General features: G+C 40.4%; 2 protein-coding genes across 4 annotated transcripts in view; both read right to left on the reverse strand.

The window, feature by feature from the left end:
• Positions 1 to 13,145, reverse strand: part of LOC124036263 (protein turtle homolog A-like) — a 37,084-nt gene extending 23,939 nt beyond the window's left edge. Inside the window, exons 1-3 of one of the 2 annotated variants that reach the window (XM_046350588.1) lie at positions 12,516 to 13,145; positions 5,755 to 5,850; positions 1,129 to 1,335 (exon numbers count right to left, since the gene is read on the reverse strand). In XM_046350588.1, coding sequence (XP_046206544.1) covers positions 1,129 to 1,335; positions 5,755 to 5,815 — 268 coding nt within the window. In that variant the 5' untranslated portion in view covers positions 5,816 to 5,850; positions 12,516 to 13,145. The remainder of the gene's footprint in view (positions 1 to 1,128; positions 1,336 to 5,754; positions 5,851 to 12,515) is intronic. The other variant, XM_046350589.1, reaches the window with a different exon arrangement.
• Positions 13,146 to 13,828: 683 nt separating this feature from the next.
• On the reverse strand, positions 13,829 to 15,730 carry LOC124035199 (transmembrane protein 230-like). 2 transcript variants are annotated; one of them, XM_046348628.1, is made up of 3 exons: positions 15,277 to 15,730; positions 14,852 to 14,986; positions 13,829 to 14,722 (listed from the first exon to the last, which is right to left on the reverse strand). In XM_046348628.1, exons 1-3 carry the CDS (start codon positions 15,370 to 15,372, stop codon positions 14,582 to 14,584), a joined length of 372 nt encoding a protein of 123 aa, XP_046204584.1. In that variant the 5' UTR covers positions 15,373 to 15,730; the 3' UTR covers positions 13,829 to 14,581. The 2 variants fall into 2 exon arrangements, with proteins under 2 accessions (XP_046204584.1, XP_046204585.1); XM_046348629.1 differs by having other exon boundaries at positions 13,830 to 14,722; positions 14,864 to 14,986; positions 15,277 to 15,715.
• Positions 15,731 to 16,664: the final 934 nt, after the last annotated feature.

Consider the following 16,664-nt stretch of genomic DNA (forward strand, 5'->3'; position numbering starts at 1 on the left):
GTGGGGTGGGGGGGTTGGGGGTGACATAGCCTTTGTCTTATTTCTCAGAGAAACAATGACTAGATTATGGTACTCAATGAAAGAGAACTCTGATATTCCATATGCTTCATCCATCCTCCTTACAGCTCCTCCAAACAAGGTCACCCCTCTGAATACCAAGAACAAACTGTCATCAGACCACCAGCCCCCACCTCAGCCAAGCCTGTCTCAATTTAACCCCACTCTCTTCAATCCATACTCCACTTGCACTCACATAAACACACACACACACACAGACACACACAGACACACATCCACACACAGCCCCGCCTGTCATCCCACCCCTCTGACTAACATATTTCCGTCCTCGCCTAGTCCCTGTCCCAGTGCCCTGCCCTACCACACACACACAGACACAGACAAACACGCACGCACACACACACGCACACACGCACGCACGCACGCACGCACGCACGCACGCACGCACGCACGCACGCACGCACGCACGCACGCACACACACACACACACACACACACACACACACACACACACACACACACACACACACACACACACACACACACACACAGTCTAATTACAGGGCTCTTAATTGATTACCTATTTGGAGTATTCTCACCACTGAAACCTTCCAGCATTCAAAAATACCAGTGTAGCCTCCATCCCCATCCCAACTCAAAACAAATCAGCTGTACTTAAAGCACATTCCCAGCCAGCTCCTCATCAGGGGAAAGGAAGGCTGAAAGGAAGGTAATTGAAAGTTGTTTTAAGACAATGCAACCTTATTGCACGCAATCTCTTCAGATATAATCAGATACAGTTGTCAGGTCCTTCTCTTCACTCCTTTGAGATACCACAACTGCTATCGTCGGGTCTAGGTAATTGAGGTTAAACTCTCCTTTGTCCTTTTCCCATCAGTAAAAACACTGGGCTGTTGTATGCAGGCAAATGGCTCCCAATAAACAAACAGGACAAAAGATTCAATTGCACCAGGACTCTGGAAGTGAGAACCAAAAGGTTCACATGCTCAGTAATGGTGTATAACTGCAATTACCACAATGCCTTTCCTGTGCATTGCGTAATTTGAAAAAAGCAGTGCTAAGACATATATCTGGGACAAGAGGACTCACCCTTGTAGTTGGGATGCACGCGTGGCGTGTACACTCCGAATTTGATGAGGATGGGCACATTGTATCCCAGGCGAACCCACTCCACCACGTGCAGTGGGAACAGGTTTGGGGTGGTGGCTCCTGTAGAAGGGGGGGTAAGACTGCAACTGAGCTCTGCAGTCCCCCCAACCCTGGCTCGTACCACCGCCTCCACACCTTGGGATGTACCTGAGGAGGAAGCACACAGGTAACACACAGGTAACAATACCATGGAGGAAGGCTGAGCATGACTGGTGAATCTGCAGTAAAACATGCTAATATCTGAACGATCAACACCCACAACATAAATCAATATTTAACACCCATAAGCTATGCGGATCTGTTCCACATAGGTTTGAGTGTCATGCAGAACCAGATAAACTTTAAGTGTTTTTCTAAATGCATTCATTGGAATTTCTGGTTACACATTCCAGGATGATATTGAGTAAATATTCAATAAATCTTTTGCAGGGCAGAGAACTGATGATAAAACTGTTTTGCAGCAAATGTGTCACTTCATGAAAGGGAAGGGGAGGACAAAGACAGGAGAAACAGGGCTAAAACCAAAAGGAATGGATAGAGAAAAACTGGGAGGAGATTGAGAAAATAACAAGCAGTAGGCCTACGGGGAAAGAGACAAGAGTAGATAACATAAACACACATTTAAGTGTGAATAAATATTCATGAGTTGGATGCCAGCCTGAATATCTCCAGAGTATGCTCTGTTTAAAACAGGCACACAGAGGCCATGTAAAACAATGGTACTCCATTTGGTGACAAGATCACTAGGCTGCAACCAGCTCTGTAGACATGCTGCAATCTCATTAACGACACTTGGGCCAGAGCCTGTGTTGTGTTGTATCTGCACCTTGTTTAGCCTGGTGATTAAGTACTAATCTCAAAGGGCTTACCTGTAGTCTTTTTATTGAGCAAAACACGACAGCGAAGGTACAACACTACAGAGACTACAGACCCCTCTGCGCAATCAATATATGAATTGTACAATATGCTGAGTTTCCCTGTACTTGCGCGGGAAACAGCTGTGAAAGAGCAGTAGCCAATTGCATGTTTGTGTTTGAGTCTGTTATTAAAGAATGTGAAACAATGTTGTGTCTGTTTGCTGCTTTTCATTAAATCATGTATGGCTATTTTTTTAGGCTATGACCTAAAATAAATGTGTTAATATGGGCAGAATATTAGTCTTGCCTATTAGCCTACGGACATTTGATCAGTTATGGAAATATTCAGTCCATGCAAAAATATAAGAATCTAGTAAAAGGCCAACATATTTTTCAATAAAATTGAGTATTTGTCACATGACTATAGAAATGGAAACAGTGTGGTTTTAGAGACTCAAAGTAACAGTAGCCTACTCTATGATGAAATGGACTGCAGTCAATCTGTTACTGGGCTCACACCATCATTATCATTATCATTAGGCACTTCACATAATTCAAATTCCATCAAGTCACATGCACAATTCGATCGCCTGTCATTCATTAATTGTCATCAGTAAGGAGAGACACATTGGGTCTAACAACACCATAGATTTAGGACTATGATATAATACTTCTTCGTCATGAAATGTCATTACCAGTTCATTTTGTTAATAAGCCCACTAGGCGACTCATTTGTTTTATGTCCTGAATAATGGTAAGGAAAATACCTTTGGCTGTTGGGCAATAGCAATAGACCTACACAATTGTGCACAGTGGACTAGGTGTTGATGGGTTATCTCCAATTTAACTGGAGAATACAACTATATCCCAGACAATGCTCGGATTCAGATCCGAAAGGTGATGAACGGCCTAAAGGAGAGAAGCCTGGAGACCCAGGAAGAAACCGACCAAGTTGTGGACCGTGGTACACACGGTTTGTGCTTATTTGGGGAGAAAATACATTCTTTCAGTGGCAACCCGTCATTCAGGGCAGGTGGGGCAGAGCCCCCAATTTTTTGCAAAAAAAGAAGCAAACAAACAAAAACCATTTGGGGGGGGGGGCTTGCCTGTTTTGCATTTTATTTTGGCATTAATACGTGTCACATATCAGTTTGCAAACAATGTTAAAAAAAATATGTATTTAAGCCGCATACAATCCGTGTACAAACATGGTCTCTTTTTGTTTTCTTGAGTAAGGCTGCACCAAAATGCAGGTGTTCCAGCCTAGCACAGTGCTCTCTGTGGTGGTGGGGCAAGCCAACAGAAAATACAGAGCAATGATTGGCTCAGTGTTCTATCACTCATGGGGACACTATGTCACCGCCAAGTCTAAGGGTAGAGCTAGAAAATTCTAGCCCCTTGGGTGCTGCCATAGAGTTACATTAGAACTGTCCGTCCAAGAAGGCTCAAGGTCATTGGCCACAGATAAAATGATGTCAAATCACATTATATCTACAGTAGCTTTGATTGGACTGATCATGTCAACATCATACTTTCAAAATCTTAGCTACAGTGCCTTGCGAAAGTATTCGGCCCCCTTGAACTTTGCGACCTTTTGCCACATTTCAGGCTTCAAACATAAAGATATAAAACTGTATTTTTTTGTGAAGAATCAACAACAAGTGGGACACAATCATGAAGTGGAACGACATTTATGGGATATTTCAAACTTTTTTAACAAATCAAAAACTGAAAAATTGTGCGTGCAAAATTATTCAGCCGAGGATCGGTAGGATAGTCAGTTTTACTAGGGTAAGTTTGGCTGTTAGTAGCCAATGTGCCTCACCCTAATAATTTGGTCTATTTTCACCTCTTAATTTCCCCTACTGTTCTGACTTGGTGGTGCACATGAAGCCTATAACCTGTTTTTGAGAAATGTAGTCTTTGAATATTGTAAGAGCTTTCATTGTCTGCTTATATGCCCCCTTTATTTATCCTACGGTTCTGATTTGGTGTACAGGGAGAACACTGTAAGAACGGCCCATGTTCTGAATTCTGTTGCTGTACATTTCAAAAGTGCTGAACAAATAGTTATATTGACTACGTCCATCCTAGCTCGCTCATTAATGTCTTAATCGAAATTACAGATTGCCTCTTATCCGCTTGTCATCCCCTTATGCCATAGTTTGTACATCTCAATTGTCAGTAGAAACCACACTTGCTTCAACAAATGTGGTTTCTACTGACAATTGAGATGTACAAACTATGGCATAAGGGGATGACAAGCAGATAAGAGGCAATCCGTAATTTCGATTAAGACATTAATGAGCGAGCTAGGAAGGACGTTCAAGTTTTTTTAAAGGCAGTAAATGAGGCTGAATGAACTGTTTCGCTCCCAGACAAGGCTCCGCTGATAGCCAGGTGTAGCAGTGGTAATGTGTTGGGACTGCTGTTGGGACTCTGCTGTTGGGACAGCTTTATGTAGGCCCTAACAGTTTGTGTGCACCGTTTTTCACTGTTATAGTGCAAATAATGTAATGTTTAGTGTTGTGTTGTGTAATGGATTTGCTGGCATGCATCCCAAATAAAATGTTTTTGCCCCACCAAGATTTCCATGCTAAAATCGCCAGTGCAGTCTTTAAAACGAAAACACATTGTAGAAAACTAGAAAAAAGACCTAGATATAGTATAGGCTGTTTTTAGCCTTCAGCCTTTATATAAACATATGAATTCATTTATATACAATTTTCTGCCCATATGAACAAATGCATATGCAATATTTATATTCATACATGACTTAAATGAAAAGCAGTAAACATAAACATTGCTTCACATCCTTTAATAACAGACTCATAAACACAATCACGCAATTGGCTACAGCTCGCTTCACAGCCTCCCAGGGAAATTCAAGGCATTGTATGCCTCACGCGGACAAAAGAGTAGTGGAAGGAGTTCGCTTCTGCTGCACTGTTCTCTTTAAAATACAACACGTTGCGGCAGTGCTTTGCTCAAAAGGGGACACTCCCTGATAGATGGTAGGGTAGTAGGCCCCTCAACCCTCCCTCCCGATCCACAACCCCCTGGGGTCCACACATGGCCTCGCTCCACTAAACTCCCCTCCCCCTAGAAGCGTGCTTTTTGGATGGGACCAGTATAAATCCCAGATTAATCTAAATCCGCACCATCAGATGTATTTTGTACATTCGGATTTCACCCCATTCCCTTGTACACACTTGTGTCTAGACCCCCCGACCCCCTCCTCATCACTTTCCCCAATCTATGTCACATGTACATAGTGGCTGATGTCAGAGACTTATCAGTATGATGCTTTGAATGATATGTTCTAGGGAGTGCATTCAGAAACGTCCACCAACCAGTACATGAGAGCCAAGGCCTTGGACTCTTTGCCATTACATAAGCGTCCACGTAAACAAGGAATGTAAAGAGAGTGGTATAAACTCCAGAGGAAAGGACATTGGTAATTAAGGGTGGAAAGGGATGAAGAGAGACAGAAACGGCGAGAGGCAGATAGCGAATTGAATGAGAGGATTTCTCTAGAGGCACATTTTATATGATTTACAGTACATAACTTCACTATATTGATTTACCATTGTAATAGAAATGTATGAAGTGAATTACTTGGGTAGCTAGGAGAGCAATGTAGGTGTAAGGAGAGAAACCAATAAAATGTTATGAGCATAGCAAATGCACTGTGCAGTATTATACTTACGCAGCAGACAGAGGACAACAGCAGTGGTGACACCCAGAAGCCACAGCCTCTCCAATCCCATCGCCGTCCCTCACACACCTTCACACATCTCCCAACCTGAAAACACAGAAACACACACATTCAAATCAAACCTCTGACATAAAGTAACACACAGGCTTCAATACTGTACAAGGACATTCCCACTGCATCTGGCATCAGACAAGACCAAGGTAATCCTCCAAGTTAACATCAACCCTAAAGTATTTCATAATCCCTACTTCAAACTGTATTCCAGTCTGTTGATGGCTTGATAACTGACTGTATTCTGTAAAAAGTCTTTGCTCACTGCAAAATTGGATGTCTGATTTGTGATTTGGATTTGGATTAAGGGAAACGTGCTTATTCAAACTAGCTTTGGGAGTGAAAATATATTGATGTGTATGTGTGTGTATGAGTTTGTGTGTATCGCCATTAGACAGACCTGTGGGTGTCCCTGTCACTGATATGGTCAAAAAGATGAACCTTCTGCCTGTGATTTGCCCAGCTCATACTGTAGGTCTTGTCTCAAGCTAACTGGGCTAACAGCTTTAGACAGGTGACACATGCAAGAGGAAAACATCAGGGACATCTCTGTTTATCTCGTCATCCCAACCCCAGTCTAATGGTCAATGCACTTTCAATTCATATTTACTCTTGTGTTTCAATATATATATATATATAAAAAACATTTACTGTATTCGAGAAGAGAACGCTGTAAATTCCATGAATGTCATTTCTATCTCTGACATTGTGCATTATTGCACCGATCCCACTGAATGTGAACCGGATATTACTGTAACCAGACTGCTCAATAATCCACTTCCTAGAGAGAAGAATGGATGAGGCCTGACAATACAAAGGGTGAATAAAGCTCTGAAAACTGAATCTGTGTTGCACTGTCTGGCCCATGATGTGTTAAGGTAGCAGCATACAGCTTAAAATCATCTACAGTTTAAGCTTTCACCTTTCCTCCACACACACATATACACTGTATCCTCCCGCACACGCAATTCAGAGTCACTAATACCAGCTTATCACTAGTGTAAGTTAATTACACTAATAGAAGGAGGCCATTTTTAGAAAGCTAGGAAGTATAATAGCAACAGATATGCCAACTCAACTCACGTGACACAGTTGGTTTCATAGTAGTAACCTGACATAGTAAACAGATCTGGGAAGAATAGGTTAGGGATATTGTTATCCTCTGCACTTGTCTGATAAGAGTATGGGACTCAGCGGGACTCTTTAGTCCTGATGGGAATTAGCCATGGCATCTGTCCTAAGTTGGTTAAATCAGTGTGATATTTATCATTGATTTGGGGGCAGGGCAACAATGATGTTATTATATGAGAGTAGCAGAAATGGCAACATGGCCATGGGCTATGTCACAACCAAAACAAAAGTCTCTCCTCTCTGAATGGAAAAGGAGCAACAGAAATTGTTTCACAGGGATACATGATACCTATAACTTGCTCTGACAGGACAGAGATGGAAGGAATAATGATGTCCTCTCGTTCCTGCCTTACGCCTGAAATGCCAAATTAAATCGAACATTGCCCATCCCATTCTGTTTTTTTCCCAACTGCACTAGCTATTGTGTCATCATCCCTACAAAGTGACAGAAACACACGATTACTTGTCACTGGAGCTGATTGCACAGCACTGCATCATTCTCTGAGGTAGAAGTAGTCTTCCAAGGTAACAATTTTCCTCATTCAGTCACATGGCATTCAATGGAGCACCCAGCCAACCAGACAGTGCTTGGAGATGCACAGTACACAAAGCATCATATCAATGTGCCTTTAATCTCATAATGGAAAAGCAAATTGGGTGCCTTCAGAATGATTATCTCTCTATCTTCAAACGAATGAGAGGACTCAGTGTTCTTTCTAAAAGCATATTGTCAAGAGAAATCATTGCAATTATGGGAGCTGCTCAAGGAGGGTTCTGATTTTGCTTCTTCAATGAAAAAGTTGCTGGTTGCACACAAATACACCAAGTCAATTATTATGAATTATTGGATTATGTTAATTTTGCCCAACAGTCATTTAAGTTTCTTTGCCTAAAACCTGGCTTTAGTTTACAGGGTTGGGAGTGGTAGCTAAGCCCCTCTTATACAGTCCTGAACAGCAGACAAATGCAGCTCTGCCAGGATCAACTGTACATAGAGCAGATGCTGGTTAGGAAGTGAGGGGAGCTGAGCCTGAGGGTATCTGAGGGGAACACGGAGACGTTACATAAGTGTCTAAGTCACACAAAAGAAGCCATTGAGGGAGATCCGGACTGTTCAGTCATACTGAGTAAGACCGTTCTGTCAGTACACAACCGATACACAACCTCAGACACTCAAATAGTCTGGGCCATTTCTCCCATAAGTCTGGCAATCAATGCAGTAGACTAATGGACACTTACACAGAAGACATTTTACTTTGAAATGACAGTGTAAAGACATTCAAACCTGTTAAAGCTGCAATATGTAACTTTTTGGGCGACCCGTGACATGTGAGTTAGAGACCTGTCATTCCCATTGAAAGCAAGTTTAAGAAGTGGTAGATCTGTTCTATGTGCTCCCGCTCTTAAGTTCAAACAGCTGAAAATACAACATTTTTGGTTATGGAAAATATTTGTCCGAGCAGTTTAAATGGTATAAAAATTATCTACACAATGACTGCTTGTTTTGCCACTTAAACTGAAAATAGGCCAACAAGGAAATGCGATTTCTGCATATTGCACCTTTAAGAATAGTTGCATCTCTTACTGGGCTTCAATGAGACAAATGACTTTGGACTGCACCCTTGTGAACACCTAGTCTAATCCAGTACTGCTGCTCCCAACCTTAATAGTGTAATCGAATTAGAAATCAAAGATAAAGGGCATCCGTCAGCAGCACGCTGTCCTGTATATGCTTTTACAAACAGTTGGTGAATTTGTATTATTAAGCACTGCTTGCCATAGCAGAGTGACAGCCATTGATCTCACTGACAAATGTACCATACCAAACCTTCCATCCATCCCCTGTGAGAGAGCCATCATACATAAATCCATAATCTATCAAGACTGTTGTCTTCTCCTCAGTAAACAGTTGTCAGCAAATACTGTTCCATAACCTGCCAGATTGTTTTGTTTACAGGGATGCTTGCCATTTTGATGGCATTATAAATAACATGGATGGTTTATCCCATCTAAATGTGGCACAGCGTGCATGGTACACACTTACAGTAGCGCTAAGGAATCAAATGACAGACAGGGCTGGGCTGGATCTCACAGGTAGGATGCAGCACAGTTTGAAGAGCCCTGCATTAAGATGGAAAGAGGTGAAAACATGGAGGAAAATGATCCCCCCCCAGGCCAGGCCAGGCCAGTAGTAAAGTAGTAAGCCCACTGAGAGTAAACCCCACCACCCCCGAAAAAGTTTTGCCGAATTTGCACCCAGACAAAACCGCAAATGTGTACATCAAACTCATAACAATAGAACATGACACTATCCATCTGACTAACTCTCTACGTTCACACACTTGGTAATACATACTAAGAAGATCCTAGCGGCCTAGCGCCAAGGCCCATCTGTGATGTTGGTGATAGAGACGGACCTAATAAGCAGCTGTATTACTTTCTTAGTAATCCTGGTTAATCCTGCTTGGGCCATGGCCTCAGAACAGGCCTGCTGGGTTTGATGGGGGAACTGAGGGCCCTATTGCAGGTGCAAAGAAAGAACACACCTACTAGTAAATCATAAACAAATATAGAATTCATCCACTGCACATCCCACCAGATTACTTCATAAAAGGAAAGGGTTAAGGCCAACAATCAACATTTTACTGACCGAATTAGCGAGAATAGAGACCAAACTCTTCTTTCAAGGTGTAATTTAGTGTAGTGGGGGAGAAGAGATGGATACGTCTGTCATCATTGAGACCCATCATTAATAATAATGATAATAATTTGGTTGGTGCTTATATTTGTGTGTATTATACTGTACGCATGTGTGAATTTGATTTTTTTGTTGTTCATATCCCAACTCCCTCTGATACAGCCTCTACATCTTGTGTACTGACATCCTCCATTAATTCAACCAGCCCTTTAGAGTAGTTTGCCCCACCCCATGACCTCTGGTTCCCATACAAACCTTAATTTAGGGTCAACCACTGCATTGATGTGAAATGAAGTGTCTCAAGGCATAGATAGCTGATTGCTGCACCTGAGCTAGAATACTTCACACGCAATAACCACATTGGCCTTGTTAAAAGTGAGGTGCTGCCCAAATGTCTTGGTTGATTGAAAGAAAGCTAAAATAACACTAAAGAACCCATTTAGTTCTGGAGGTTAATTTATACCACACCAAGTCAACTCTTACCATCTACTGTACGACTGAGAAACACATTCAGAGTTTCCAACAACACTGCAGATTGAAATGGCCATGTCTATACAATGGTGCCTTTTACACTGCATTCAGCTGAATATGTCTTTATTTGCTCCCTTTTTCTAATCTCCTTTAGGTTTTCCCTCAAAACTCTAAGCGGTTTTGTATCAAAACACACAGTTCACTATCACAGCAGCCACATAGAGCATCATCACTTTGCTCATTGTATAATTCCTTCGCGCATCTATCTGCTTTTCTCGCTCTCACCTTTTGTCTTTGCTTGTGGACTTCAGTGCACAACACAACAGCTGTCTGTGACCAGGTGTAAAAACCTCTCTGAGCCAAATCTTCAAACCATAACCGCTAATCACTACACAGCCTACATAGTTGTCACCATATTAATGTCATAGTCAACAAACTAGAACAAATGCATTAGTAAACCCACAATCCAATATGTGTGTACAATCACACAGTACAGTGTACAGCAAGCAGTTACACTGGGCACCGGTGGCAATGAATTTATAAAACTGAACACTTACCTTGACTTGGAAGAGTTGCTGTGTTGGATATCTTTAGCCAGCTAGCTAACATTAAGTAGGATTCCTCTCTGTTTGAGTCAGCTTGTTGAGTAGGCTAAATTAGCTGCATTAGCTACATAAGTGAAAGGTAAACTAAGAAGCTAAAATACAACAAAATATAGTTAGCTCTCTCTGCTGCTTCTCCTTAATTTTTGAATAAATATTTTTTTTCTCAAAACTGTTCAACCATTGTCCTTTCTCTCTTTGAGTCACATACTCACAACATTTTATGCACTGCAATGCTAGCTAGCTGTAGCGTATGCTTTCAGTACTAGATTAATTCTTGGATCCTTTCATTGGATGGACAACATGTTAGTTCATACTGTAAGAGCTCTGATAGGTTGTAGGACGTCCTCCGGAAGTTGTCATAATTTCTTGTATTGAAGTCAATGTACCCATTGGAGGATGGAAAATAGCTGTCCTCTGGCTACACCATTGTGCTACCCTAGAGGGTGCTGATGATGCTACTGTGGAACTTCATTGCTAAACTGTGTTTTAATCAGATATTTGTTGACGTGAATATATTCAGTACAGTTTTATCTAAAAAGGATAACTTTTTTTATGTTTCACTATTTTTATTTTTATGAAATTCACTGAAGAGGATGGTCCTCCCCTTCCTACACTGAGGAGCCTCCACTGTGCAGAACATAGAACCACAGAGTCCGGTAAATCACTAAGGCCCATGGATGAACTGAGCTTTACAGTTGGACTTTGGTCACCTGAGTAAGCAATTAAAATCTACAAAATCAGCAATAAAAAACATCACTCTGATACAATGGACACTTTACTATATCATGAAATAGGTGCCATGGTAGATAACTGAACTATTTAGCATCAATGATGCCCGTGTGTCATGACTCTTGAATTGCCACAGTCCAAGTGAGGATATCCAGTATAAGTAATTCATAAACATGTCAAACAGACGAACTGAACGACACAATACATGGTCTTTCAGAATGAAGTTAGTCTCAATAACCAAGTGTGGATTGAACTGGTGACTCATTATGGAGTAGTGTAAGCAAATATGCATCATATTCTGTTGGGTTTTTGCCTTTATCCATAGTGGGGGATGGGAGGGTTTAGTAGCAGATGCTGTTTTCATTGATCAGTTTTTAAACATAAAGAAAAATATAATATGTGGCATCAAGGCTGATATCTGAATGCAGTAAATCATTAAAGAATAGGAATAACATCATATATCAGAAGAAAAATCTGAACGTCATTGTTATTTTAGAGTAACTACATGGTTTGTTTACAAGGATGGTCTCCATATCAGGCAACAACAACAAAAACAGGTGCCTCTATTGTCTGACATGGACTGATTGGAAAGGGACCCAACCTGAATACAAAATGACCATTCTGCTGTGATTGAACATTGTTCTCAGTATGCATTCATTTAATGCATTAATTCATCTTAATTTCACCAAAGGCTATGAATAATCTACCTTGTTCCAAATGTACACTTAAAAGCTAACGCACGCTACATAAATCACACCTCAACCTGCAATCATAAAGCAACATGTCTCGAGCAAAATGGTCAACAAGAACGGACGTCAACACAATGCACTTCAGGGAATATTCTGCTTGTCAAACTGTTTTAACGGTAGGTCGAATAGGCTACTTGAGACAAAAGTATAAAGCTACAACGGAATCTTTGTCTAGACAAAAAAAAGGGTGAGGAAATGTGTGTTTGTGAAAAAAGTAGATTCTATAATAAGTGAATGTACATTTGCAATAAAAGTGGAACACATGTGTAAATCACATAAACTGTTATTCACATGTAGGATGTGGCGGAGTCGATTTACCTTGCTTGAGGCACTTCTCTGAGTTGACCAGAATACAATCAGTCCATCGGGTCCTTTGCTTTTTTCAGCAGTTGGCGTATTTAGGCTTTCATTGGTTATTCTAAAGTTTGATACGTTTGACTTAAAAATGCAGGTGTTCGCATATTTTATAACAACGTGAAACTGTCTTTCACGAGCCCCTGATAGGTGCTGACTCAACAAGAGTGAAGATAGGAAGAACTCAGTTTAGATGTAACTGTAGCAGTATTTAATTATATTCTAAGTCATTAAATCCAATATAACGACAGAGAAAAACTTAAGGAGTGCCTAGATTGGTTTATAATAATTTGAAAGTTTCCGAGCATATTTCACATTTTTCTTCTTCTTGCAGCTTTGTCCAAAGTTATCCAAAGTGTCGTAAAAAGGACCAGTAGAAACAAACTATCTGAATCCATTCAACGCATTTATTTAAGTAATGCGTTGTTCAAAAAATCCCCAAATGATGTGCACCTCTCAGTTCCACCCTACAATGACGGAGAATGTGTAAGAGTATAGTCGTCTATTCATGCACTACGTTCCTCGCGGTTTCTTTCCTTCCTCGTATCTCCCTCCTCCTCCCTAAGATATGCACTCAGTTTAAGCGCTCCAGACAAAAGCGCTTTTCCGTGGGAGAGGACGTTTTGGAGACCCTGACAAAAGACACATGCTATACAACGGGACACGTCCATAAACAATGACAATGTAATGTTGCCTATGCCCCCAGTCATACATTTTTAATAAGGGTCCAAATGTTATCCAAAATGCCTTGCTTCTGTTCTTGTCATGTCTCTTTCGGTGATGCAGTGATCAATAACGCCTTTATTACAAGGGGAAATACTTTGCACCACAAAGTTACAACAAAATGCCTTCACAACATCACATTTTTATCAATATGTGTGGGATAGTTTTCCTATAGGAATAGATGTCTCTCCAACAACTTTTTAAAAAATGTTTTGGGGTCTGAGGTCGTTGGGGTAAACTGCTCCTAGAAACCCTCACTTAGTGGTAATCTCGTTCCCAAACACTTCTACCCAAACACAGAATAGCCTGTGCGCAATAGCCTGATGAGGTTACCTTAGTGGTAACGCCCTACCTGCTTGATTTAGGCATAACTTCATCTACTCTACCAGTAGCATCATTCACCCAAATATGTCAAATAATAGCTCTCAAACAAACACAGATCTTACATTTTCGAAACATTTGGTTCAGACAACATCAATGGTTGTCTGTAGAATATTGGGTTTGTTTTTTCCCCACTGAGAAAACTTTGGAACACCACATGAGGGCGTGAGTTGACACAAAAGTGAAGATGGTTGTTTATAATAGCCTTTATTTGAGCTGGTGCACAACCACAATTGCCTTTCTTTTCAACATATGGATACACTCCGGATGTCATTGCCAGTGGCAATGCCTCTCAAACTTAGTCAGTAAATATCTATACCAGACACTTTGAGCTCTGTATTGTTGCGTGACTACTTTTCCCTCTTGACTCTCACAGGCCTAGAAGCACACCATATGGAGATCAAAGGATTGGCATTAATCACATAAGATACTCCTACCAGCAAACCCTACAGGAAAGCACAAGTGACATTTCAACAGAAAAACAGTCAACTTTCATGTTTAGCCATAATGTCTCAAACTCATGGTTCTGTTTATGGTTACAGTGATCAGGTATAGGACTAACAGTTGGACAATAAATTCAACTCATGCCTCCCTCACAGCACAGCTAAGTATTTTATCAGCATAGAAATGACATCCTTCTCTTTTATATGTTGAAAAAAAAGCATCCTAGAAACACATTCCCAATTGATCAGTCAACTAAAAAACATGTTCTTTGTTAGAAACAATAACACAAACATATCTAAACTAAATATAGTAATCAATCATAATGAACTATGGTGGTAATTCAGTCAAAGAACAAAAAGTTAAGACATTCTATGATTAACAAAAACATCAAAGGACATCCGCTTTAGGACTAGATACCTGTCTGATTACTGTATTTAACAACACTATATAAAAATAACACACGACTCTCAGTTAGGAGTGGCTCAGTCATCAAAATCTGGTATATCGTCATAGGAGTAACCACGGTAGCCCTTTGATGCATAGTAAGCTATCCGCAGGTGATAGAATCCAGGAAGGAAAACCAGGATTCCAATGATGAGAACAGGCACAGTCCGGTCAGCATGCTGAAATGAATGAAGACAGAAAATCTATAAAATATTCATATCTAAGGAACACACTAGAATGTGTCAAAGTTAACTGGGTGAAAATGTATTTGTTGTAAAACATGACAGGAATGTACAAATAGACTTAACTGTCATACTCACTGTGACTTCAAAATATCCTGCCAATAGGAGGGCTCCAATGGTGATTAACAGAGAGCCAATCAAGAAGAGGCCAGTGGCCAGTGCAATGGCTTTGTATGGGACCTTGGGTGGGCTCTTTTTGAACTGTGGGGGGATAAACATGACTTAATAACAACATACTACAGAATATCAAACATTTTGTCATTTGTGTTTCACCAAACCATCCCAAAAGCTTTTTCCAATACTGATATTACAACATTATTTCATATACAGGGTTGATTGATGCAATAACGATATTGGACTATGTCTATAGTTACATAATGATGATGATAGATTCCCATAATTGTCATGGGCAGTTAATTTCAAACGGCCTATAGATTCCAGATATCCATTCCAACCCTACCAGGCCCATTCTAGCACACTCAAGCCCTTACCTGCAGGTCAATGTAGCCGTCATCATCACTGGCTAATTTGGAGTACCTGACCTTAGTGTTGGGTATTCCATGTGTTACACTGTTGCGAGCTGTCATCTTTGCTTTAAATGACAGGAAACAAAAGTATCACTCTTGCTTAAAAATGTTGCATTGTTCTGTTACATTGGCAGCCGATTATATCATTTCATATTGAGAAATGCTACACTGATGGCGCCCGCCTTGTCAGCTACAATGTTGTTTCTCTCGATAATTAGCCTACTGTAACCTACGTTGGAACCAAGTGTAAATAGAAAGAAGGGTACCGCCGATTCAGATAAGAAGTTAAAAGAGAGGTAGCCTAATTCTGTAGAAATCAAAACGATGGTTGGTAGTCCACCTAGCTACTCATGCTGAAGTGACCTCTTCCGTTGTTTCGTCTGTACAACGCCTGCGCAATGCGCGTTTCTTTTCTCCAGATAAGAGATGTGTATTCATTACGGAAATCGTTTAACGTTTAAGAACCAAACGAAGCAAAACAGAGCAAAATGAACGTTTATATTAGACAAATACTATTTGCTTTCGTATGAGAAACGTTTTTCATCAAAATGGGCAGGATGAATACATCCCAGGTCCCTAAAGTGTATTGGAAGAAACCTACCCCTAAGGGGCGCTGCCGTATCACAGCTGAAAAACATTTTGGTACCGCTCAAGTGAATCACAAAAATGTAGGCTATATAGGCTATAGTATATAGGCTATCGTGGTCCTGATGTTATTTCATGTGTATTTAATAACTTTTTTGAGCGTGTGAGTTCCTCTTTGTCAAATAATATTTAGAAAACTGATGGAAATCCCTTGGATTACGTTAAGTGACATTTCCCTTCTCTGCTTCAGTTTGATCCTCCTGATGTAATGGAGGTGATGGAGATAATCGTCAATTTAAAGATATCAGCAGCAGGTCATGATGAGATTGGATACTCATTGGTGAAATCAGTGTCTTCCTCGTAATATCTTCACCAAATCTATGCAAACTGGTATTGTTCCTTAAGATTTGAAAATTGCCAAAGTTATCCCCCTTTATAAATCTGGGGATCCAAGATCTTTTACAAATTATTGCCCAATTTCTGTACAAGAAAAATTGGTGTGTTGAAACATTTAAATCAACACTGTATTCTATATGAGCACCAATATGGTTTCCGTAAAAACTACTGCAACTTGGGAATAAAATCTTTAGTCGTTAATTAACAACAATGAATATGCTTTTGGCATCTTTTTAGATTTATCCAAAGAGTTTGACATGGTTGATCATGAAATATTACTTTCTAAATTGCATTATTACGTGTTTCATGATTATACATTTAATTGGTTATATAGTTATGTTCATGATAGAGAACAATGTGTTTATGCAAAT

This window comes from Oncorhynchus gorbuscha, linkage group LG05 (assembly GCF_021184085.1).
Source record: "Oncorhynchus gorbuscha isolate QuinsamMale2020 ecotype Even-year linkage group LG05, OgorEven_v1.0, whole genome shotgun sequence".
In the NCBI taxonomy this organism is placed as follows: domain Eukaryota; kingdom Metazoa; phylum Chordata; class Actinopteri; order Salmoniformes; family Salmonidae; genus Oncorhynchus; species Oncorhynchus gorbuscha.